Source organism: Sphaerodactylus townsendi, linkage group LG08, assembly GCF_021028975.2.
Source record: "Sphaerodactylus townsendi isolate TG3544 linkage group LG08, MPM_Stown_v2.3, whole genome shotgun sequence".
NCBI lineage: Eukaryota > Metazoa > Chordata > Lepidosauria > Squamata > Sphaerodactylidae > Sphaerodactylus > Sphaerodactylus townsendi.
This window is the reverse complement of record NC_059432.1, coordinates 6,623,248-6,649,280: the sequence shown is the minus strand read 5'-3', so window position 1 is coordinate 6,649,280 and position 26,033 is coordinate 6,623,248. Positions and strand designations below refer to the sequence as shown.

The 26,033-nt window shown below is 43.1% G+C and overlaps 1 protein-coding gene across 1 annotated transcript in view; it reads left to right on the top strand.

Annotated features, from left to right (window-relative positions):
- The window catches only part of WDFY4 (WDFY family member 4), a 243,619-nt gene that overhangs the window by 67,564 nt on the left and 150,022 nt on the right, over positions 1-26,033 (top strand). The window contains exons 22-25 of the mRNA XM_048505876.1: positions 6,190-6,342; positions 7,849-7,922; positions 23,177-23,338; positions 24,916-25,007. Coding sequence (XP_048361833.1) covers positions 6,190-6,342; positions 7,849-7,922; positions 23,177-23,338; positions 24,916-25,007 — 481 coding nt within the window. The remainder of the gene's footprint in view (positions 1-6,189; positions 6,343-7,848; positions 7,923-23,176; positions 23,339-24,915; positions 25,008-26,033) is intronic.

Here is a 26,033-nt window from a genome sequence, read left to right as displayed (position 1 = left end):
AGGAACCACCAAACACAGCGCCCAGACACGAATCAAAGAACATGAAAGGCACGGCAGACTAATTCAGCCAGAAAAATCAGCAATAGCAAATGTGATAAACCAAGCTGGGCACAGAATATTATTTGAAAACACAGAAATTCTGTACCACTCTGACAACCGCTACGTCAGACTACACAGAGAAGCCATTGAAATCCACAAGCACATGGACAATTTCAACAGAAAGGAAGAAACCCTGAAAATGAACAATATTTGGCTACCAGTACTTAAAAACACTAGAATCAAGACAGTGACTAATGAACACCACCCAGACAAAGGATGTCTCTTGGCAGTAAGCAGTCAAAGGGATCAAAAGGCCAGGCTACCACAATGCAGATGTCCTCACTAATTTATTATGCTCTCTTCAGGGTTACTCACATGCTGAATGAGTGGATCCCACTCAACACATGCAAATCAAGCTTGTTAATTGCACCCTTTACACTTATTAAAACTGGCAAATGGTCCTTTCTCCCACCCTGGACATTCCACAGGTATATTTACTACACTTGCTTTACTACCATCAGATCCTCTGAAGATGCCAGCCACAGATGTAGGCGAAATGTTAGGAGAAAATGCTACTGGAACACGGCCATACATCCCGGAAACCACACAACACCCCAGTGATTCTGGCCGTGAAAGCCTTTGACAATACATTATCCTACTGATGTCAGCTGTAAACTGGCAGCCCTAAAGTGAAAACGGATAGCTTCTGAAATGCCAGAGAGAAAAAGAGTTTACTGAATGTGACCAAAGCCATTGCAATCAAAAGATACAGATACATTTGAGGAGAATGAAATACAGGAATTGACTGAGATTTACAATTAAATGAAATTACTATAGAAACGCTAGCCCCGTGGTGGCAAACCTTTGGCACTCCAGATGTTATGGACTACAATTCCCACCAGCCCCTGCCAGCATGGCTAATTGGCAATGCTGGCAGGGGCTGATGGGAATTGTAGTCCATAACATCTGGAGTGCCAAAGGTTCGCCACCACTGCGCTAGCCAAAGATTTAAAAGATGTCAGTCAGACATAGGCTGATTACCCGCTGCTGGCGTTCCCCGCCCTCAGCCTGCTTCTGGTGCAAACAGTCGCGCCAGAAGTGTTTGTGTTTGCCTCGCAGAAAGTGAGAAGCATGCGTGGGGCAAGAGGAAGCGCGTCGGGACAAGATTTCTTGCCCTGATGTGCTTCCTGTCTCACCATGTGCCTCTGCAATGGTGGGTAATTGCCCATACTCAAATGGGATAGGCTTTGAGCACGATTCTAACCCAAATTTTCAAGGCAGCCAGTAATACCCAGTAAGTGATGATATGAATCTACGTCAGCTAGAAGGAAAATAATTTTCTCTGCGCTGGCCACTAGCTGAGACTAGCTAAAATAGCCGCAAGGAATTTAGATGTGGTCTCTGAGTAGAGTATTGAACGAAGTATAATGGGGAAGGCCCTCCTGATCTGCAGGCCCTTTAATATGGCTGCTGGCACAGATTGAAGCCTTTGAAATCCATTGTTTGAATTTTACCTTGTTAACGTTTCTGAATCTCAGACGTTGCTGCCAAAATTTGTTTCCAACACTTGACAATTGATATCCCCCCCTTTCTCCTGCAAAGAGAAAGTTTGCTCAAATGTGGAAATTAGATTTTACAAATGTAAGACCTGTAAGGGTTGTTGGGGGCATCTCTTTCCCTCTATGCTCCTATATCTTCTTTCCATCTCCTGAAAGCCCCCCAGAGCCCCTCCTCTTCTCCTGCTTCTCCCACCAGGGAGAAGAGGAGCAGCAGTGGCGTAGGAGGTTAAGAGCTCGTGTATCTGATCTGGAGGAACCGGGTTTGATTCCCAGCTCTGCTGCCTGAGCTGTGGAGGCTTATCTGGGAATTCAGATTAGCCTGTACACTCCCACACACACCAGCTGGGTGACCTTGGGCTAGTCACAGCTTCTCGGAGCTCTCTCAGCCCCGCCCACCTCACAGGGTGTTTGTTGTGAGGGGGGAAGGGCAAGGAGATTGTAAGCCCCTTTGAGTCTCCTGCAGGAGAGAAAGGGGGGAAATAATCCAAACTTCTCCTCCTCCTCCTCTTCTTCTTCTTCTTCTTCTTCTTCTTCTTCTTCTTCTTCTTCTTGTTCTTCTTGTTCTTGTTCTTCTTCTTGTTCTTCTTCTTGTTCTTCTTCTTGTTCTTCTTCTTCTTCTTCTTCTTCTTCTTCTTCTTCTTCTTCTTCTTCTTCTTCTTCTTCTTCTTCTTCTTCTTCTTCTTCTTCTTCTTCTTCTTCTTCTTCTTTTCTCTTTCCACCCACTAACCAATTTACCTTTATCTGCCCCCCCACCCCGCCCGCCTCCCACAGCTTCAGTTTTCCTTCCTTCCCTCCCCTTGGCACCTTCCATCCCGGAAAATCATGGCCCAGTTTCACTATTGGGAACCTGCAAGGACTTTTGGGGAGGAACGTCACTTCTCACCTCCCCACACTGTTTCCTCTCTTTTTTTGATCTTGGCCACCCCATATCGTCACCTTTCCCTGCTTCCTTCTCTTCTTTGCACTCACCAAATAACCCACATTTTATCTGCCCCCCCCCCCCAATTTTCAGGTATATTATTAATTCATACATATCCTATTTCACTCTACAGTGGGAACCCAAAGTAGCTGACATCATTATTCTGACCATTTTATCTTCCCGAGAAACCTTTTGTGAGATAAGTGAGGCTGACTGTGTGCGACTAGCTGAGTCACCCAATGAGGATTAAAACCTGGTCTCCTGGGTAATCACTACACCACACTGGCTTTCATGGATTGGCTGCTGTTGAACAGCAGTCATTGTCAGGGGGACTGTTTCTATGAGACTGAGATGCATTCCTATCTCATTGTAACTGTTTAAATCAAAGCTGCTAAAAGATATATGTAACCAGCCTGCTATATGTTACCCCTGCCATCTGGGGCATTCTTTCCTTGATCTTTATGGTTTCACACACTTTGTAGATAACTAAACTTCTCCCTGACACCCTGGTCCCATGAGAAATGGATCTGCATCTGTTATCTTGTGGGGGCAGGACCCTAGGTGGCTGTCTCTTACTATCTGCTGCCAACCTTGGGGCGGCTCAGCTTTGGGGACTTTTTTTTCACAATTTCTTGGTAATTCGGGAGGAGGGACTTGCAGGGGGATAAGAGGGATGGCAAAGGCCAGGTTTGTCAGAACTGGCTTTGCCATGCTTTGGTGCTTTGATGCGGCATCAATAAACGTTACTGATCAACACTAAAGAGTCCTGTCGAAGGCCTCCACGGCCAGAATGACTGGGGTGTTGTGTGGCTTCTGGGTTGTATGGCCATGTTCTAGTAGCATTTTCTCCTGACGTTTCGCCTGCATCTGTGGTTGCCATCCTCTTAAGATGCCAGCCACAGATGCAGGCAAAACGTCTGGAGAAAATGCTACTAGAACATGGCCATACAGCCCAGAAACCACACAAAACCCCACTAAAGAGTCCATTTATTGGTTTAAGGTTCGAGACCTAACAGTCATGTAGGTTGCAAGGTAGCAAGTTTCCAGGTCGTTGCTACCTGACCTAATCCCTGTAAATCCTCCCTCTAAAACCAAAACAATCCAGAAATAGTCTTTTACTGGCAGAAATCAAATTTGGAATGGTAGCACAGCTATTGTGGTTGTCTTGCCATGGCCAACAAATGCATGCATTTCTTAAAGCTACAGGCATTTCTTTTATCTTTTGGGTTTTTTTTTCTTACTGCAACAATGGTCGATTCCCCACTCACTGTTTGATGCGGGCTACTTGCGGCAAGTAACCTGGGGTCCAGCAGCACTCCCCACTACACCAGCGGCGACAACGCAGCCTCCCCAGTTCTGCCACTCTCCTACCCCCTCAGCGCGCGTCATTTCTGCTCCTGGACGGAAGAGCACCTTTTTGAAAACGCAGTGGGGAAGTCCGGGGGTGACTCCTGGTCTGAGTTTCCCGCCCCTGGTAGTGATGTGGAGCCTTTTGCCCAATAAGGAAACAGTGGGCTGTGCGTGATGCGCGCGCAGCTTTTTTTTTTTTAACTTGTGGAGCTGAGATCCATGTCTATTTGTGGCAATGTGGGGTCAGCTAACAATGCAAGGGAGCACTCACTTAAAGCCTAGTATTTCTCCCTGTCTGCCACTAGCTTTTCTGTGGCTTAGTGGGATAAAGCAGGCTTGTGCTTTAGTGTGAAAGCTTGCCAGTTCTAGTCCCACCAGGGATGAGTAAAAAAAAGTTCGTGTATGAAGGAATTGGGGCTGATTTTTGAACAGGACAAGTTTTTTCTATTTGGGCTGAAAGCAGCGTGATTCTGATACACTGGTCCCACTGTCACTTGGGTTTACTCGAAAGACACCATCATGAATCCCCAGTTTTTGTCCCCAGCACAGTTTAAACACCTTGCATTCACTTAAGCCTAGTATTTCTCCCCTTTTGCCACTAGAGCTTCTTTGGCTTAGTGGAGTAAAGCAGTCTTCTGCTTGTGCTACAGTGTGAAAGCTTGCCAGTTCTAGCCCAGGGGTGAGTAATTTTTCAGTTTCTTTTTATAAGCCATTTCTTCGTCTCCTCGTTTCTTTGTCGGTCTGCACATGCTCGCACAGACGTGGAGACATGGATACGACAGGGAAAAAGTTTTTTTAAAAAGACCTGCCTATCATCATCATCATCATCATCATCATCATCATCATCATCATCATCATCATCATCATCATCATCATCATCATCATCATCATCCAATCAGGATGGCCCCTGAGCTGAACGCACATTCGACAGCTTCAGAGTGGGGAATCCTGGTGGTTTGTGGGGCAGAAGCTGCAGTGGGCACGCTGAAACCGGGCTCAAAAGGTCCCGGTTTTTTCCAAAACGGCTTGACTCTACTTCCATTTTTGAAGTGGGGAATCGACCAATGTATTTTTCATTTTTTAGATTTCAGATTATTCTGCAAATCTGAGGGATGTTTTCAGGTTTGCAAAAATATCTGTCTTGTCTGTTCCTGGCACCAATCTCCAAATCTAAGTATTCTCAGATTTGCTGAGTTGGCCATTATAATGAACGATATGATTCTTTCACATAAGTGTTTTTACATTCTCTTTCTAGCCTGAGGACTCTTATGTGACTCAGTCAGGCTGCCAAGTATGTTATGCTCTCAGCTTTTATGCTTGTGGGGTTTTATTGACTCTGTATTTAATGCTTCATTAATATTAATATTTCATTAATATTAATATTTTTTGTATAATTTTATTTTGGGAGCCACCTTGAGTGGGTCTCTGCAGAGGTCATGTGTGTGTTTTCTAGACAAATGTGTCTGTGTGTCAAGTGCTGTCAAGTCGCAGCCCACTTATGGCAACCCCCATGGGGTTTTTTGAGGCAAGCGACGCTCTGAGGTGGCTTGCCATTGCCTGCCTCTGTGTAGAGCCCTGGAGGCCTCCCATCCAAGTACTAACCAGTTCTGACCTTGCTTAGCTTCTAAGAGCTGGGCCATCCAGGTCAGGGGCTTCTAAATAAATATGTGCTTAAATTGAGATAAGGAGTTCCATGGCACAGAAGGATAAGCTGCCGTCCTGCCGTCAAAGCTCTGCTCGCAACCTGAGTTCAATCCCGACAGAAGTCCATTTCAGGTCCCCAGCTCAAGGTTGACTTCTGAGGTCAGTGAAATGAAAACACAACTTGCTAGGGGTGATGTGTAGATGACTAGGAAGACCAGGACAAACCACCCCATTGATATAGTCTGTGATGCCATCCTGTGGGTCAGTAATGACCTGGTGTTTGCAACGCTTTGCCTTTTATAACTTTTGACTTGAGAAGCACGTTTTGATGTTTGCACGGAGAGATATTGAAAAACGCTGAGGAACACAAGCCCAATGAAATAAAGGTACAATTGAGCTAACATAGTGTGTAACCAATAGTTAGCATGATGCAGGCGTACTCAAATTTTCCACTGGATGGATGGAGAAAATGTTCCCAAAGCATGGGCAAAAATGGGCTATGGGGCAGAAGTATGACTTCTAATAGCATTTCCCAGAGGCCATGCTGGCAACTGAAGCTTTGCTCTGCAAACTGTTGACCCATCTGGTAGGAGGTTGGCCTGTCTGTCATGACTATGAGGTTGGGGATGAGGAGGGTCTGGGTCATTTGAGTTCCTAAGCGAATACTGTCCTTGGCAGATCCTAGCATATCTTCTGAAAAGAAAGACCCACCTGTTAAACAGCAGAATTCTGCAACTGATCCTCTCCATCGGGGGCACTGCTGAGACCAGCTTGGGATCCTTAACCATCAAGAACCTAGAGGCCTTCCAGTATGTTCTTTGCGACTTTGAGGTAAGGTTTACAAACCACTTTTATTATTTTGTCTTGCGTTCCCAAAGAAATCCCTGCAAGTCTTATTGAGTCCTGTTTTCTGTCTGGCAAGGAGGACACCAAACATGGATGGCTCCTCCCATTTCTTTGGAAACAGGGCAAGTTATGAACTTTCTGTCTTTTCTAGTGGGAGGCCAAAACTTCCCACAATTGTCGTTCCTAGAGCAGTCTTTATCAATCAGTCAATTTGGTGACCTTCCTCCATAGATATACAGACACATAGAAGAGAATCACTGCTGCTCAGAAGACCCATCTACTCTCATGGAAAAGCATTGGGTTGACCTGCCCTCCTCAGATTGACTTTTCTTACTACACAGAAAAAACAAGTTAGTCCGCAGAGGGCAGGTCAACCCAATTCGTTTCAAGGAACTAAGGTTCTCTTTCAAGTGGATAACGTTCTCTTCTGTGTGTCTGCAAAGCTATGAAGATAGCTCCTTGAAGTTAATAATAAAAAATATTGCCAGAATCGGTAGGACCAACTGAGTACAGCGATGCACTTTTTGGGCTGAAAAGGTGCTCAGGATTGGAGCCTGCAAATCACACGTCTTGGGGCAACCTTCAGCAAATGGAGGCAGGAAGAATCCCTTCACCAGCTCACAAAATGTCTGGCGCTGTCTGGAAAGCACACCAGGAGTTGCCTCTTTTAAAGATGTCCCCCAGATGTCTTTTTTGTGTTGGGTGGGGTGGACCTCTGATCTGTTCAGATTGAGTCCCCTTAAGATGTAGAGTTCAGCCTCAATTACCAAAAGATTGAGGGGCATTCTAGGGTGGAGGGAATTTCTCCACAGCCTGCAAAGAGAAAGAAAGAACATAAATTGTAGATGGTGAAACAATGCTGTATCCAGCACCCAATGAGGCATCAGTTTGAAAACCATACCATCTTTTGTCAGTCTAAAATCAGAAGGACTGATCGAAATATGTAGGAAACTCAATTTTTCAGAAACATTTTTATATGACAACATACAGCACTGACATATGAAGCCTGCTGGGTGACCCTGGGCCAGTCTCAGTTCTCTCAGAACTCTCTCAGCCCCACCTACCTCTCAAGGTGTCTGTTGTGGGAAGAGGAAGGGAAAGGAGTTTGTAAGTCACTTTGAGTCTCCTTACAGGAGAGAAAGGCAGGGTATAAATCCAAACTCTTCTTCTTCCTGGCTCATTTTTAGGTTGGGTTTGTGTTTCCCTTTGTGAGACTCTGGTTTTTAATTCCACCATTTTCCAGAACTCAGGGTGAAAATGCAGGTACTTTTTTTTTAGTTTTTTTATCAGTAAAAGCATAAAATATTGAAAATTAGCTTCCTATCTGTCTACTTTAGAAGATTTGCACAGAGAATTCTGCCATTGTTGCTCTTTTTTTCACTACAGAAGAAGCTGTTAGGGATTTTAAAATTTTGATATGGACCTGTGTCAGTTATGTGCACAACACCCCATAAGAGTGTCCTAAATGCTTGGTTCCCTCTTGTTTTTCAGCTGTGGTGTCATGGCCCTGAAAATCTGGAGCTTTCCCTCTTAACTCACCTCACAGAAATTCTACAACCTTCAAGGTACAAAATGCTTACAAGCTAAGGTGATCAGTAAATTCCAGGGTTTGGGGCCAAATATGGAACATGCTGTTGAATCACAAGCGGATTCCACATAGCATAAATATAACGTCTTTTGGACATTGGGAAAGACATTGGGAAAGAACTTCATGCAGCTCTCTTCCTGGAAACCAGCCCTTTTTATTCCTCTCAATCCAAGTTTTTCAAAAATCGCAAAACCAGTGATCTTTCCTTCCCACTGAGTGAACACAAGCAGGCAGGAAACACTTTATTTCTCCCACCCAAACCTCTTACTTTCATTTCCACCGCACGCACCGGCCATTTTGTGTGCTGCAGCAGATTCTTCATGGTGATTCCCAACGGAGGTTTCCTTTGCTGCAGCTCATCCGTGCATAATTTAGCTGTAAAAAAATAGACAAATAAAGTTTGTTTTGCCTAGTGATCCCATGCATGTGTCTCCCCCCCCCCTTTTTTTCTTTTGAGGGCAGTGTCTGCAAAGCTATGGTGACACAATTAGAGAAGCTGCAATGTGTGCATATTTGTGTTGCTGTAGCTTTGCAGACATCCCCCTCAAAACAAAAAAAGGAAACATGATTGCTAGTCAAAACCATCTTTATCTATTTTTACAGCAACATTGTGCACAGATGAGCTGCAAGCAGAGGAAACCTCCATGGGGAATCTCCATGGAGAATCTGCTGCAGCACACAAAATGGCGGGCACTACTGTGAAACTGACAGGGGCTCCGTGCAGCGGGCAGGAAAAAATATCTGTTTTGGCTGGCAACGCTTGTGTTCTTTTGTGCTGTGGGGACACAAAATGCCAAAATGGATCTTTTTTTTTATATAATGTCCTAAAGACATTATATTTATGCTGTGTGGAATCCCCCACAGTCAACTCATGGCGACCTCTTCCACGGGGTATTCGAGACAGTTTGCCATGGCCTTCTTCCACACAGACACCCAGGTCTTCCTTGGCAGTCTTCCATCCAAGTCCTGACAGTGGCTGACTCTACTCCTCCAAATACCTGGTGAGCATGACCAAAGCAGGACTAATCAGGCTGCTGAGTCTGAATATATTCCACCCCTTTTGTAAGATGAAAAATGTAATAACAGCGTTTCTAAGAATTTAGCAAAAAGCAGCAAAAAAGGGATTGTTGCAGTAGGAAAAATATTTTTTTAGACTTCATAACACCTGTGAATTTCACTTATGCTTTGTCAGGAAATCTGCATAGAAAACATTACCATGAGGTTCCCAGAGTAGCTAAGCTTCAGAGAGCCACCAGCTACTCTTCTGCCTTTTCTTTCTTTGGTTATTGGATGTGCCTTCTCCTTGGACTTAAGAATTCAACAGCCATGAATCTCCAGTCTAAAGTCTTTCCTACACATAATTTTGCCCAGATGACTCCTTGTAAATAGAGTGATGGAGTCTGGCATTCTCCTCATGTTTAGCTTGTAGGGCAGGAGTGAATAGAAAGTAGGGTATGGTCTATTGGAGGCAATTGACCAGTTTCTAGTGGGCTGCCTCCCCCAAAGACCAGTGGATGAAGGTGGGTTTTTCTTTCATCCTCCTAGACTTTTATGTTCTCCTTTATGGCCTTCTGTGCAGACCCACATGGGACGACACATGTGCAGGCCTTCTGTGGAGGAGACTGGTCAGCTTCTCTCAAGAAATCTCCAGAACTTGCCTGAGTGCTTTCTTTGTTCTGCCCAGCCAGGAGGAGGAAATAATTCCTACCTAAATGGTCATGAGGTATAGAAAAGAGGAGGGAGAACTCCTCTTAGTTCTCTTTTTGCTGAAGAGGACAGTGTTGGCTTCTTGGCCATTCTTTAGCTGAGTTGCTTTGAAGGAGTTAGTGTTTTCTTCTTTTTCAAATGCATGGAACCTAAAGGGGCGCTTTCTAAAAAGTGCACTAAATGCAGGTCAGATATGCTCAATAATGATGGCCGCTCTGAATGCCTCCTTTGCTTTGGGGAAGGCCACATCCCTGCAACTTGTTGTGCCGGTTCTCTATTGAGCCTTAAGACTTCTACTGTGAAGGCCTTTTATCTAAAGGGAGCTCTCTGGGAAAGTGCCTGGCTCCAGATGCCTTGGCTAAGGACAGTTGACCAGCTAAAGCTCCTTTGGTTATTTTGGTCCCTGAAGAAATGGCATCAGGGGTCTCTGACCCTCTCTCAGGGCAGACTTCTTTGCTCCCAGTGGGGAAAAAAAGCAACCAAGACATGATCAAGGTCGAAGGGAGGCCTAAACCCATCGGTGATACAGGGCGCCAGTCACCGGCACGTTGGAGGCATTCAAGATCAACGTCCTTGGTTTGTTCAGGGTCTAGATCATCGGTGGAATCTCCAGCTCCTTTTAGGGACCATAGCTCCAGGCATGCACCATTGCTGCTGAACATTCAGGCTACAAGGAAGAACCCACAATCTAATCAGAGCTGAAGCAGCTCCCCACAGCTTTGCTGACCAAACAAATGGGAGCATCCATTAACTCTTCAACGTATCATCCAGAAGTCAAGGTCAACGGAGCCAGACACCTCATCAGACAGCTTCCCCTCTGTGGTATGAATAGGGAAAAGACCCCTCCATGTGAGGTTTGTTGGCATCACCCTCAAGGAGTCAGGAGAGCCAGCGTGGTGTAGTGGTTAAGAGCAGGTGGATTCTAATCTGGAGAACCAAGTAATTCCCCACTCCTCCACCTGAGTCGCAGAGACGTCTCTGGTGAACCAGATGTGTTTCTGCACTCCTACATTCCTGCTGGGTGACCTTGGGCTAGTCACAGTTCTCCAGAACTCTCTCAGCCCCACCTACCTCACAAGGTGTTTGTGATGTGGGGAGGAAGGGAAAGAAGCTTATAAGCCACCTTGAGTCTCCTCACAGGAGAGAAAGGTAGGGTATAAATCCAAACTCTTCTTCTTCTTCGTAGCCACTCAGATCAGAACCAGCACTCATCGTCATTCTCTTGATACCATTCAGACAACTCCTCTTGATGTTGGATTTGGTTGCCTCCAAAACATGATCTACCAAGGTCATTGCAGCCTCTCCAGTCTTCGGCATCAGGATCTCACCTGGAGCTGAGATACTCACCTCAACACTAATCAGACAGTGATGTAGTTTTCGTAGCTTCTAAACAGCCCAAAACAGCCCAATGTCCGATGAAGCCCTTCACATCTCCAAGACATCATTCCATGTCGCCTCAACACAGGCTTCCAAGGATTAGGACTTTGCGTCAATGTTTTATCAGGGTCCTCAGCAGTGGGGCCCCTATGGTCGAGGGCCACACCCACCTTTTCCTCTGGTGTGGTCCAGTTCTATTGGATCTGGAGCAGATCCAGGCAGAGCTGATCTCCAGCATCTCTTTCCTTGGCACCAAAGCACAAGGTATTGTACCAATTCATGTCACTGTGGTCGTAGTTTGGAGTTGAGTGTCAGGCCTGTGCCTGTCAGTTGATGGGTAGCCGGCATTGCAAAGGGGAATGGGTTTGCTTTGTATTGCTTTGTACTCTGCAGGTGTCCAGTGCTCCTCTTTTCCCTCCGCAGACGGCCTTGGCAGCCCTGGAAGACCTGATCTTATCATGTGGGAAGTGTGAGCTATTCCCAGGCTTGTAGTGCTTTGTAGTGGGAATCGTAGGAGCCATTTGGCTAAGGAGGATGGGGAACTTTAGGGAATATAGGCAGTAGGTTTGAACGGGAATCTCAGATTCGTCTTTGCTTCATGTTGTCCTTTCGTATCGAAATAAAGACTTTAGAACACATTTTTTAGAACAAAATATTTTATTTCTGGACCCAAGGTCTGACATTGAGCCACTGAGACTTATCCAGTGATCAACATCATTCGGACCAATTCACCAAGAGGAATCTGGGCATTGGTACCATAACTCAGCTCCAAAATTGATCATGGTCTCTTTCAGTTAAATGTTCTCCCTCTCTTAGAGAGTGAGATATCATTGAGGACTTACTTTACCTGTCTGACCACAGCCTGATTACATTTAAGATGGTTGCAGAATTTTTTTTGCTGGAGGACTTCCGGTGCGCTGGGAAGCAGGCGATATCTTCTCTGTAGTAAGAGAGAAGAGGTTTAGCTATCCTTGTTGTTGTAAATAGGTCTTAGGACCTGTTTCCAGACCTACAACCCCCCATATCAGTGAGGGGAGTCGGTGGAATCAAACAGCAGGTTGTTTTGCCGGGTGAAAACGTGCACAGTTGCAGTATACCGGCAGCTCAACGCTCAACACAGCAAAGGAAGAGAGGCAGCGGGACGCAACTCCATTGAGCCTGGTAAAGCAGCACTCGTTGAGACAAAGGGAACCCAAAGGGGTTCAGTAGTGAACTGTTTAAGTCTATATCAGGAAGACGACAAGCAGCAGACTTAATAAGCATCAGAAAGGAAGAAACCTCGATACGACGGAAAATTGTTGAAAACAAAGGGGGAAAAAGAGAGAGAGACATTTTACTGACCGAATGGAACACGGATTGAACAGTGAGTCGGCTGAAGGTGGTAGAGGGAGAGAACAGTGAGTGTGAGGTCCCTGATGCCCCAAGAAATCCTTGGCAGTAAGGAAGAGCGGTCACTTTAAAAACTTGTGGGGAGGGGGAGTGCAAAGTGCAGAGCAGAGCGGCAGCGAAGGTGAAGAGGAAGTCAGGGTCACACAGCAATTAAAAACATCCGGGTCATGTCGGAGTGCATCAGATCTTAAAAATACACTGGAAACTCTACTCCCGTGGTGGCGAACCTTTGGCACTCCAGATGTTATGGACTACAATTCCCATCAGCCCTGCCAGCATGGCCAATTGGCCATGCTGGCAGGGGCTGATGGGAATTGTAGTCCATAACATCTGGAGTGCCAAAGGTTTGCCACCACTGCTCTACTCTAAAACACTGACAAATGCCAAAATTGGCTGAACAAGATAGAAGGAAAATGGTCATTAGGTAATAAAGGATCCAGGGGGAAGGGGAAGCTTTTTTTCTTTTTTTCTTTTGTTATTGCTACAGGAAAAACAATTGTGGGTGATACTGGTCTCAGTCAAACTGTGGGAGGGACGGTGACTCATTCATCTCATCCTGCTTTCTAGCATCTCCCTTCTTATATGCAAATATATTGAATAATGTGCTAGCAGAGGCTTGCAACGAACGTGAGAGAAGAGCTAAACCAAGACATTGATTTTGACAACCTTCATCCAGTAGACAAATTCTAGCCAAGCTTCAACTAATTATAACTGAAAAATAATGGCCACTAAACGTACAAACAACACAAAACTGACAACTGTAGAATCAAAGACTCTAGAGAAAAATGGTATGGAGCAAACCCATAAATTGGAACTAATGATGGAAAAACTGATGGCAAACGAAGAGGAGATGAAGGAAAGGATAGGAGAAAGACTGTGGAAAATTGAAGAGGAGCTATCACTAATGAAGAAAGAAGTATTCCAAGTGAAAAAGTTGGAAAATGTCATTTTACAAATGAATGCAGATTTGAAAGAAACCAGAACACAATTAGATGAACTTCAAATGGAAACAATGCAAAATACTAGACAGCTAAATGACATGGAAATTAAAATGGCTCTACAAGAATTAAAACAGAAAGAGAAAACTCTAAGGCTCATTCCGCACATGCAGAATAATGCACTTTCAAGCTGCTTTCAGGGCTCTTTGAAGCTGTGCGGAATGGCAAAAACAGTTGTGAAAGCAGCTTGAAAGTGCATTATTTTGCGTGTGCGGAATGAGCCCAGGAGTGAGAGGCTTGAAGGAATTAGAAAAGGAAGATCTCAGAGAGAGACTCCACCCTGTGATGGCCAATTACATCAACATATCAGAAGAAGATTTATTAGCAGAAATAGATGGACTGTTTAGAGTGAACTCAAGGTATGCGGTTGAAAACAGAGTACCCAGAGACATTTTGATATATGTGTCAAAAAATCACTGAGAGATGACTTTCTCCAAAAACAAGCTTCACAAAGATTGCAAGTAGAAGATACAAGTTTGATTCTTTTATAAGAGGTTCCATATGTTATCTTAAAGAGGAGGAAGAGCTATCTACCCATATCAGATACTCTTTTTTTTAAAAAGGCATCAGATATAACTGGAACTTAATTGAAGGAGTATCTTTCTCATACAAAGGGAAAAAGACTGTGATAGATTCACTGCAGAAAATGGATGAATTTTTGAGGAAGAACAAAAAAGACCTAGGGTTGGTGTGACAACAGATGCTGCACTAGAGAAGAGTTGGTAAGGCAGAAGAAAATATTGAATACATTTTTATTCTTTTACCTATCTTTTTTTATTGCTTCCGGGTAAAAACTTTGAGACTATTCTCAAACAATATAAACGGGTTAAATAACCCCCCCCCCAAAAGAAAAATAGCCTTTGAGCATTTGAAGAGATTAAACAATGATGTGACATGTTTGCAAGAAACACATGTGAAAAAAGGGCAGGAGAAATACTTACTAAATGACAATATTGGAGTATGCTTTCACAATTGTTTTGGAAAAAAAGGGGGGCATAGCCATATATGCAAAAAAAATCTAGCGCCGAAAAAAATACTAGTGGACTTTGAGGGTAGAATATTAGGAATAGAAATACAGTGGGAAGGTATAAAGATTCTAATAGTGGGAGTCTATGCACCAAATGAAGGAAAATCATAATTCTATCAAAATATGACAGACCTATTACTAGAATATCCATATGAAAATATTGTAATGTTGGGGGTTTTTAATGGGGTCATAAATGAAATTTGGATAAACTGACACAGAAAGGTAGGAAAAATAGAGCAAAAATTCAAAGCAGGAAAGCTAATTTATTACCAAAATCTTTCTGTGACCTCATGAAAAAATTACATCTGAACAATATTTGGAGGGAATGAAATGGCAGTTCAAAGGAATTTATTTTCCTTCTCAAGTATTGACATGGTATGGGCCAATGATGGAAAAAACAGTAAAAAGTGAAATTGGACCCAAAATAATATCGGATCATGGACCCATTACCTGGGAATCAGCCTCCTCAAATAGTTACAAATATGATATCCCGTGGACAATGAAAGAATGGGTACTTGAAAAAGAGGACATAAAAAAAGAACTAGCCAAAGAACTAAAAGACTTCTTTGAGAAAAATAACAATTCGGTAGATTGTATAAATACAACATGGGAAGCTAGCAAAGCATATCTAAGAGGGCTTATTTCACAAAAAGTCTATAGAGTAAGACAAAAGCAAAAGAAAGAGGATAAAGATCTAATGGAAACATTACGAATATTAGAAACGCAAGTGCAAAGAACACCAAAAAACACCCAAATAAAAGATAGAATAAATATAATGAAAAAAGGTATACAGGACAAATGGTTGAGGGAAATTGCAAACAAAATGAAATTTATTAAACAAAAATATTTTGCATTGGCAAATAAACGAAGAAAATGGCTGACCTCCAAAATAAGGCGTGAAAAAGAGTCAAGAACTATCAACAAGTTGAAAATAGGAGAGAGTATAGTATTAGATCCAATAGAATTATGGAAAGAATTAAAAGGCTTTTTTGAAAACTTTATAATCAAGACAAAACAAACATGGAGGCTATGAGAAAATATTTAAAAGGGGAACAGATTAAAAAACTAACAGATAGACAAAGAGAAATGCTAAGTGAGTCAATAAAACTAGAAGTCCTGGAAGCAATTAAAAATGCAAAAAGAGGCACAGCACCTGGACCAGATGGACTTTTCAATTTGTATTACAAAACGTTCAAAGATATTTTAGCCCCACAATTGGTTAATATTTTAAGTAATATCTTAAAAGAGGGTAGAATTCCAAAAACATGGGAAGAAGCATACATTTCTCTGGTTCCCAAAAATAAAAAGGAACGCCAACTCCTAAAGATTACAGGCCGATATCGTTATTAAATAACGACTATAAGATCTTCACGGCCATCCTTGCCAAACGTCTGCAGGTAGTAATGATGGAGTATTTAAATGAAGATCAAGTAGGCTTTGTACCAGGACATAATGGCTATAGTAACTTAAGAACTGTACTCAATATCACTGAGAATGCCGAAAATAATCCAGGCAAACAATTGGCAGCAGTATTTTTAGACGCTGAAAAAACCTTCGACAATATAAACTGGAACTTTATGAAATTATTGATAGAAGAGATGGAAAGTGGTAATTTATTTGGGAGAGCGATAGAGAGCATATACCAAAATCAAAGAGCAAAATTGAAAATCAATGGTAAACTGTCACAAAGTTTTAACATTACAAAAGGTACAAGGCAGGGCTGACCTATATTGCCCTTGCTTTTCAACATAGTTCTGGAAATACTGTTAGATAAGTTAAGACAGAGTAAAATATTTGGAGGGGTTAAAAACTTGAAGAACAATATAAAAATCAGAGCCTTCGCAGACGACGTTGTCCTTTTTGTGAACAACCCAACAGAATCCCTAGAACCTATTTTAAATATAATCCAAGAATTTGGAGAACAGGCAGGGTACAGATTGAATAAGAGTAAAACAAAAATGTTTCTCTTCAATGTACCCAAGGAAGATGAAAAGCAGTTAGAGACACAGATAGGGATCCAGTCTGTATTAAAATACAGATATTTGGGAGTAAATTTAGAGAAAACCAACGTCACTATTCAAGAACAACTATGAAAAATTGTGGAAGGAGATAAAAGAAGATCTAAATAAATGGGGCAAGCTGACACTGTCATTGCTAGGATGTATAGCCCTAGTCAAAATGATAGTTTTTCCAAAACTCTTATACTTGTTCCAGAATATCCCTACTATTACATGTCAAAAGGTTTTTGCAGACTGGAAGCAGATTATCACCAAATTCATTTGGAAAAATAAGAAACCCAGGATTAAGTATACTACTCTCATAGATTTGAAAGAAAGGAGAGGGTTAGCCCTCCCCGATTTAAAATTATACCATGATTCAAGTGCATTACTTTGGATCAGAGAGTGGGTACTCTTAGAGGATATACAAATCTTAAATCTTGAAGGCAAGGGAAAATGTGGGGGCTGGCATGCCTACCTCTGGCCCAGGAACAGTAAACCGCTAGGGAAATTCAAAGAACATATCATCAGAAAGGCTCTGATTAATACATGGCAAAGATATAAAAGGAAAATATATCAAAAGATACCACCATGGGTATCACGGTTGGAATCCCTCCAAAATATTCAAAACAGAGTATGGTTAAAATATGAAAACATCATCCTTTGGAATCAAGATGTACCAGAATTGAAAACTTGTGACCAAATAAAAGTAGGTGTTTCTAAGTGCCATTGGTTTACGTACTTTCAACTTAGAGAGGAATTTATAAAAGACCAGCAGATGATAGGATTGGAAAAGGGACTGAATGGTTTTGACCAAATCTTACTAGGCCCAAGGAAGAAAATAATTAGCAAATTGTATAGATACATTCTAGAACTGGAATTAGAACAGGAGACTATAAAAGAAACTATGATTAAGTGGGCACAAGACCTGGGCAAGGCTATACATTTAGAAAAATGGGAAGAGACCTGGAGAAGGCATTGGAAATATACCCTTAGCTCAGATCTAAAGGAAAACTTCTACAAAATATGTCATAGGTAGTATCTCACCCCTCAAAGAATGGCCAAGATAGATAAAAAATGTTCCCCTCCATGTTGGAGATGCAAAAAAGAGTATAGGCACACACTTTCATATCTGGTGGAGTTGCCCTAAAATAAAAAGATTCCGGGCCCAAGTGCATAAAAAAGCCCAAAAAATTCGAGGAGAAAAATTTGAGATGTACCCAGAAAACTATCTACTTGGAATCTTTCAAGACAACCTAGCAGTGAATAACATGAATCTATTTCTATACCTTTCAACAGCAGCTAGATTGCAAATTGAAAAAAGTGGAAAAATAAAAAACCCCAAACTGTAACAGCTGGACAGAGACATTAGTAGAATACAAAGACATAGATAGATTATCTACTTACCTGAAGGATCTGCCAACATCAAGGTATGAAAAAACATGGACGACCTTCAGCCAGTACCTAGATAGAAGATGGAAATGAAATGAAGTAAATTTAAGAAACAACAAATGAAAGCAATAAGATCGGATATGTAAAATGTCGAGAAAGTAAACTTGATAAAACTATAGAATTCTCTTACTTTTTTCTCTTTGTAATTAAACTAGATAACAAATAAGTGTGCTGTAAAATGAAACACGATAAGCATAGCGATTATGATTTTTTGTTTGTATGCTTGATCTTGTTATTTGTTTTTTTATTTGATTCTAATTATTGTTATAATTGCATAGGATGAACTTGTATTAGTTATCTTGAAATGTCAATTATTTGGATATATGACGATTATCGAGATAAACATTAAGTCTGAAAAATGTAAGCAAAGCTCTTAGGAAGAAATCTAGAGATTAAAATGAAATATGGATTACTGAATGAAATAAGATGCATATTCTAAAGGCAAATTAACTCCTGAACTACAAGGAAGTCTATTTAGCTTTTTAATATTTTTTAAATCTTTTTAAAGACTGTATATATGTGATAGTGTAAAATTATAATAACGACTGATGTCAGAGATTGACTCGACCTATATGTTTGTTTTTTATATTCACAAATAAATTTTTTTAAAAAGATGGTTGCAGAATTGGTTCATTTGTAACTGACATGTTGTGGGACTTTTCCCTTCCAATTGCTCGAGCTCACCCTCCCATCCTTGGCAACGCACCCTTGGCCACTCTTCTATATGCCGATGACACGGTTCTACTCTCGCGCACCAAGATAGGCCTGAAACGTCTACTCCACGCCTTCGCAGACTACTGCGAATGCAATCAACTCACAATAAACTATGAGAAGACCAAAATTGTGACATTCTCAAAATCGTGGAAGCCATCAGCATGGTCTATCAGTGGGAACAGAATTGACGAAGTCAAAAGTTTCAACTACTTGGGAATCCACATCTCCCTCTCCACCAATCAGTGCGCTGCAGCAATTAGGCGGTTCTTCTACTCCCAAGGGGGTCAATGAGTCCCAGCAGCTGTGAGAGCCTTTAATGGCAGACTGATTCCAAAAACCTTGTATGGTGCCCCAATCTGGCTAAATCACAATATAAAGCCTCTTGAGTCTATACAATCTAGCTTTTTTCGCAAACTACTTGGAATTTCGAACACCGTGTCATATCTCTCTTTATGTTCGGAATTAGGTCTAAATCTTCTCGAAACACGTATATGGCTCTCCTCGCTTCAATACTGGCTGCGTCTCCATTTTCGATCAGAGCAGGACAGCCTAACAAAGCGAATGCTTTCGGATTCCTATCTGTCCACTTGGAGTCTTCTGATCTAGAAAAAAATTAATTTGTTAGGCTTCGCTTTAGATTTCTTCATAAACATGGACGAAGCGCAAATAGTCAAACTTCTGTCGCTAAGGCTACTTGACGCCGAAAACCAACTGCTTTCTACTCAGCACATGAAGGGCATTTTACCAGAGGGCTCCTACCTTCCCCCCTTCAGTAAAGGGCTACCAAGGTATTTCTACAATATATCTTCGCCGTACCTCCGACATACCTTAATGCTAGCCCGACTGAACGTCCTACCCTCAGCAGTCCTGAGCGGCAGATTTCTCCAGATCCCATACCAACAAAGAACGTGCCCCTGCTCACAAAAAGCCATCGAAACAATCGAGCACATCCTCCTAGATTGCGAACTACATGCTTCATCTAGAAGACAATATATAGACCCATACACTGAGAACTATGCCTACTCATCAGACAAGGTCAAATCTTTCTATCTGCTTTGTGATCAGTCTCCTCAGAGATCCCTAGACGTTGCCAAATTCCTGGCGCTGGCACAACAGATTCGCCACAGATTTTAGTTTATTTATTTATTTATTTATTTATTGTTTTAACTGCTGGAAATGTCTTTTACTTATTTTATTTACTTATTTTAACTTGATTCTCCTCAACCTCTCTGTTGTATTTTAAACTCATGCCAATAAAAGGTTGATGATGATGATGATGTTGTGGGACTATTTGTTCCTAGGTTCCTGGCCTGGTGGACATTCATGGGTAACTTCATGCAAGGCGTTTTCTTTGGTATACTGTCTATGGATGTCCCAGTGTTTACTGATACCTCCCTTCAGTTTGGGGGGCTCATTGTAATTGGAACAATGTCCAAGGCCTATGATTCTATCTGAAGTCTTCCCTGAACATAAATGTTTTAGAGCTCAGAGCAGTGAGACATGCTTTGTCTCTTTATCAGCCATCATCATGAGCAAGAGCATAATGATCTTGACCAACAACCCGACCATGAAGGCAATATTTGCTCAACATGGCATTCCTAAGAAGGTTGCGAGTGACAATATACCTTTTGCAAATAGAGAGTTTTGGCAATTCGCTCAGGAATGGGGATTTGAACAGTGCTTTAGTAGCCCAGGATACTCTCAATTAAATGGCATTGTTGAGAGCCATTTGTTCTATAAAACAACTTTTTAAAAAGCATAGTATGCGCACAGGAATCCACATTTGGCATTGTTGGGATATTGTAACACACCCATTACAGGAATGGTATACTTACCAGCTCAGACACTGATGGGCAGAAGAAGAAGAAGAAGAAGAAGAAGAGTTTGGATTTATATCCCCCCTTTCTCTCCTGCAGGAGACTCAAAGGGGCTTACAATCTCCTTGCCCTTCCCCCCTCACAACAAACACCCTGTGAGGTGGGTGGGGCTGAGAGAACTCCGAGAAGCTGTGACTAGCCCAAGGTCACCCAGCTGGTGTGTGTGGGAGTGTACAGGCTAATCTGAATTCCCCAGATAAGCCTCCCCAGCTCAGGCGGCAGAGCTGGGAATCAAACCTGGTTCCTCCAGATTAGATACACGAGCTCTTAACCTCCTACGCCACTGCTGCCAAATTGCCAATAACGACTGAGTTGTTGCTCCCCCCAAAAACCCTACAGGAGTGACAGAAGATCTTCAAAGAATTCAGAAAAGGAAGAAATATTTTTATGATCGTGCAGCAAAACCCATCAAGCCCTAACAAGAAGGAGACTCAGTATGGCTGGAGACTAATGTGGGGTGGTTCCCCGCTGTTACAACAGAAAAGTGTGTTCAGCCCTGCACATATCAGGTGATGACTCCTGATGGACGTAGTTATTGACGTATTAGATGCAAGTTGAGGTGTCAAAGAAGAGTGTCAGGAGAGGATGATAGTGGTGAAAGGCAACATGGGCCTGCACGCGTGCAATATGGTCAGCTCCCTAGTATGCCCAGTGGGAGTACAGAGGACAACAGACAGGTGAATGACGTAGATGGTGAAACACGTGTTCTACGAACTGGACAAAGGTGTCCCAGATATGTAACATCCTACGACAGACATGTATTTTCACCAGAAAGGTGAACCTTGACAATTGTAGCATTTGTATAAGATGTGTCTTTTAAAGTATCCTTTGTATATATTTTACCTTTCAATGTTTTTTATTTCTGTATGTAAAAAGGGGGATGTGATGTGTGAAGTAGGATTGTTCCCCTAGCACACCTGATGTTTATTAAGCCTGGTGTTTTATCACAAGCTGGCTGCTGCTCTTTTGTAGTTCTTGTTCTCTGCATGTTCAGAGATTTCGTGTCTCCAGGCGTCTCTCTCTGTTAAACTCTACTGCTGTCCAATGAGCATGTCTGAGAATTGTTTACTGCAACTAAGAGACATTACAGGGCCTCTTCTATGAAGCGAAGCCAGCACAGGTTAGCGCGGAGGCACCCCCTCACGGCTGGGTTATGTAAATGGGTTTCTGGCTGCAAGTCTTCTGACACCAAGGTAGGCAAGGTTAAGAGGTTATTAGCAGCAGCTTTTGAACACTTGAACTGCCATAAAACGCTTAAGCAAGAGAGATCAACCAGGACTCTGACACCCTTCGGCCAGAGGTTCAGAAGGGTCCAGGAGGTTCTCCTGTCCTCTAGGAAACTATTCACCTGGAAGTCTTACAAGGTCAAATGGAGACATTTTACTGAATGGGCTCAACTACATAGTATTGACCCAGTTACATGTCAATTGCCTTTAATTTTTGAACATCTACTCTCATTAAAAGATTGTAACCTTGCAAACTTGTCTATTAAAGTCCATTCGGTAGTCATTTTGGCCTTTAACATAGGAGTGGACTCCACATATCTGGCTTTTGCTAGTCTGGGTAATAGTTACGTCACAGTCACACTCCACTGCCTTCTAGTCATTTTGATTTGCTACTCTCCCATGTGGGGCTGCACAGAAGGCCATGAAGAAAAACAACGTCACATTTACCAGTAACTTGTTCATCGAATGGTCTTATGTGCAGGCACACCTCCCTCCCTCCCTCCTTCCCTGCTGTGGGCTGATCCACTATCTCTCTCTGGTTTTCTGCATATTGGATGGAACCTAGCCCATGGCAGCGGGAAGAGAACTGAGGGACGTGCTCACTACTCCTCCTATATCCTATGACCATTTAGGTGAGAATTCCTCCTGCCTCCTGGCTGGAGAAAAACAAGGGAGCACTTGACAGCATTCTAGGGAATTCTTGAGAGAAGCTGATCAGCCTCCTCAGCAGCCACCCTGCGCATGCACAGTCTCATGCATGCCTGCACAGGAGACCACTCAAGAAACAACAGTTACAGGGAAGGGCAACATTTTTCTTCTTATGTGCAAGTGAATACTCAGGATCACTGAACCCCGAAGTTGCATGTCAGCAGATCCCAAGTGCACTTTTAAATTGAAAAGGTGTCAGTGGGCCACAGAGGTTCTAGTGCAAAGAACAAAGAGATGTGCACGAGATGGCAGTCGGCCCAGGCCCGCTTCAGAGGGTCATTACCGTGGCCATTAGCAAGCGACCCCCTGGCAAGCGCGTTGAAGCTTCCCTGGAGTTTTCTCCTTGCCCTGGTGGATTCCTTTGCTGAGAAGTCAGAGGCCTCCCCGTTCCATTCCCTTGTTAGTGGAAGGTCTCCCGGAGTGCTGGTCGCAGAACTGCATTTACAAGAATTGCATCTATTTCCACCAATGTGTGGCTCTGGAAATCGATACCTTTGTTTGTTTTGAACCCTTTAAGCCAGGGCAATTTGTTTCGGGGAGGGGGCAGCGAGTGAGCGGGGGAGCATGATGACAGCACTCCCTGGCTGACACAGAAAACCCATTTGATGTGTCTGGCAGTGTTTTGATGGGTTGTCAAGGCAACGTCAGAAGCCAAAAGTTCAAGAGCAGAGAATGGTGTCGGAGAAATGTAGCTGTGGTTTTTCTCCCCCCCCCCCCTTTTCCAGGAAAGGCTTTTAACAAACCTTTTGTCTGCTACAGGAATGGGTGCTGGAATGCGGAACTTGCTCATCAGATGCAAATGGTACCCAAACTGTTGCTTCTCTTCGAGGCCAAGATCTTACCACGCTCCCGAGTTAGCAAGATCTGTGCTGTCCTCTCTTGTCAGCTCCAGGGCCATTTCAACATCCAGGATACCCTTCGGTAACCTCCTTTCTCTGTCTTGTATAATGGAACACTGGGCAGGAACCATTGATTGTCATCATTGGCCTAGGAGCCCCCCTCCTTCGTTTTATCCATGACCCTCATGAACAAAAGTTAGGCAAAGGGAGAATGACCAGCTCGGCGATGCCCAATGAGCTTCTGTAGCAGAGTGAGAATTCGAACCTGGGTCTCCCAGGTCTGAGTTTGGTGCTTTAAGCACTACTATACCATGCTGAAGCCTATGTGTGTGAGTCAGGGAAATGCCTCTTCTGAGATGACACTGACTACTCACAGTTGTTGAAACTACTTGAGTTAAAAGTGCCTAACAGCACAAACCCATGCAGAATTACTCCAGTCCATTGAAATGAATGGGCTTAGTCCTTTGAAATGAATGGGCTCAGGCAATCTCCTGTCTGGTCAATTGAGGGCACCTCTGAAATCAGTCAAAAGGTGTTCTGCTGGCTGGTCTAGATGGTCAACCGACTGAATTCTAATTTATTTGCATTCCTTTTTTTCAAAAAAATTGGGAATTATGCTTTGAATGCTGAGATGGAGTTTGATAAGAGAAGACACTATTGGGTTTGGCACCTGCCCATGGTACATTTTTTTTAAAAAACAACAGCTACCCAATGTGCAGCTGGCTGCTGGCTGCTATGTTAGCAGGTGTGCTGTCACATGTGGGAAGAAAGACCTCTTCTCAGCCTCTTATCTTCTATGCTCTGGCCAATCTCAAGCTTACCTTGTCCTTTTCAGTTGTTCAGGGCTTAGGTTCCCTGGAACCAGATAAGAGTGGCTAAAAGTACAGCAGGGCCAAGCTGGACGGTGCCGTCACTCTGCCAATGTGTGCATCTGGATATGCTCAGAAGTTGTACCCAGGGAATACATGGAGCTGATAACCAGGAACAAATGCTATCTGACGGTTGAGATGGCATGCTTGCAAGGAGATGAAAACCTTGAGCCTTTGAGGGGCAAGAAGGTGGAGAGGGGGGCATGTTGTTGGAAGATTCAGAATTGGGGGCTCTCAACTTTTTTGGTTCTGGTAATTTAGCAGATTGCAGAAGGCTACAGCGCACGGCAAAGACTTTCCAATCGTTGTGTGTCCCAGGAACAACATCACTCAGAATCTTTTTATCTATTCTAACTAATATACTTCATTTATTGTATGATCTGGATAGGGTAGTCTGAGTAACTAGGATGCAGAGAGACATAGGGCCCACGTGGTTACAAGATGGAGAAGTGGTGTAGAGAGAGTTTCACTGAGAGCATCAGTCTACACCTCCAAGGGATAGTGCAGAGCAATGGAGAAAAGATTCTCAGCTCCTTGACCCTTTTCATCCTTCTGACTCTCGAGTCAAGTCCTCCTCTGGAGTCTGAGGTTTAGAGACATTGCAAAGTCTTTCGCTTCCAACTCAGATAACTTTGAGGAACTCAATTTTTTCTCTGCCTGTGCTGATAAGCTTGGCATGGATTCATCGTTATTTAACATTGTGTGAATTCACCTAAATAGAAATGCAGGTCTGTGTGAAACTGCAACCAGTGACCTTCTTATTAACTGACGTTTATCTTTTCTTTGAAAGGATCAGCTTGTTCTTGGTTTACACTTTGAGCCCCTTGTCCGTAGATGAAAATAAAATCTGCCTAGATGATGTCCCGGAATCATTGGGAGATGGTAAGAAATCACACTAGCCAAGAAGTTTCTTTTTCCTTGAAAGTTTCCAATTGTTCAGCAGTATCAAAACAATTTTTCAAAAGAACACTCTGCCACCTCTGTAGATGAAAAAGTGCCACCTGGGGAAGCGCTCTGAAGAGCAGGCCAGAAGCGGCTGTTTGCATCTGTTCCTGACTGCTCTTCCGGGAAATGTAGGCCTGGTTCTCCAGCCAAACCACCACCTACTTGAGGCAGAGCAGTGAGGAGCTCAGTGGTTCCCTGCAGGGACCCAGCTTCATCTCAGCTATTAGTGATGAGGGAGGCAGTGGGCGTTGCCTTCTGGGCCCTGCTGGTGCTGGAAAGGGAGAAAGAAGAGATGATTTTTGTATCCTGCTTCTCTCTACCTTTAAGAAATCTCAGAGTAGCTTACAAACACCTTCCTTTCCCCTCTCCACAACAGATGCCTTGTGAGATAAGCGGAGCTGAGAGAGTTTGGAGAGAATTATGGCCAGCCCAGGGTCACCTGGCAGGCTCCCTGTGGAGAAGGGGGAAATCAAACCTGATTCTCCAGATTAGAGTCCACCACTCTTAACCACTACACCTTGCTGACTCTCCAGGAGGAAAGGAGGACTTTTTCTCTTTCTCCCCAAATACTAGAAGTCATGGAAATTCAATGAAGTTGATGGACAGTTGATTCACACAACAAGTGACTAAAGTGTGAGACCCCAGTCCCAAAATAAAGCGACCTGTAGTTTTTCTTTAAAAAAGTAAGACTTTATTGAGAACTGAAGCATGTGAGGGATAGACGAATTCTGAGGAATATAGAAAGAACCAAACCGTAAATCCCTGCTGCCCTTGACCCGCCCCCTTAGCCGGGCCCAAGAGCCGCAGTTACAGTAAAATAACAAAGGAAAGAATACCAACATTCAAATGCAGAGTTAACATTACAAAAGGCAGGGCTTGGCCACACCTTGGAGAGCTGTGTCTGCATTTTAGCTTTTTGTTTCCTGGAAGGCTAGAAGGGGGAGGGGGGATGAGCCAAGGGGC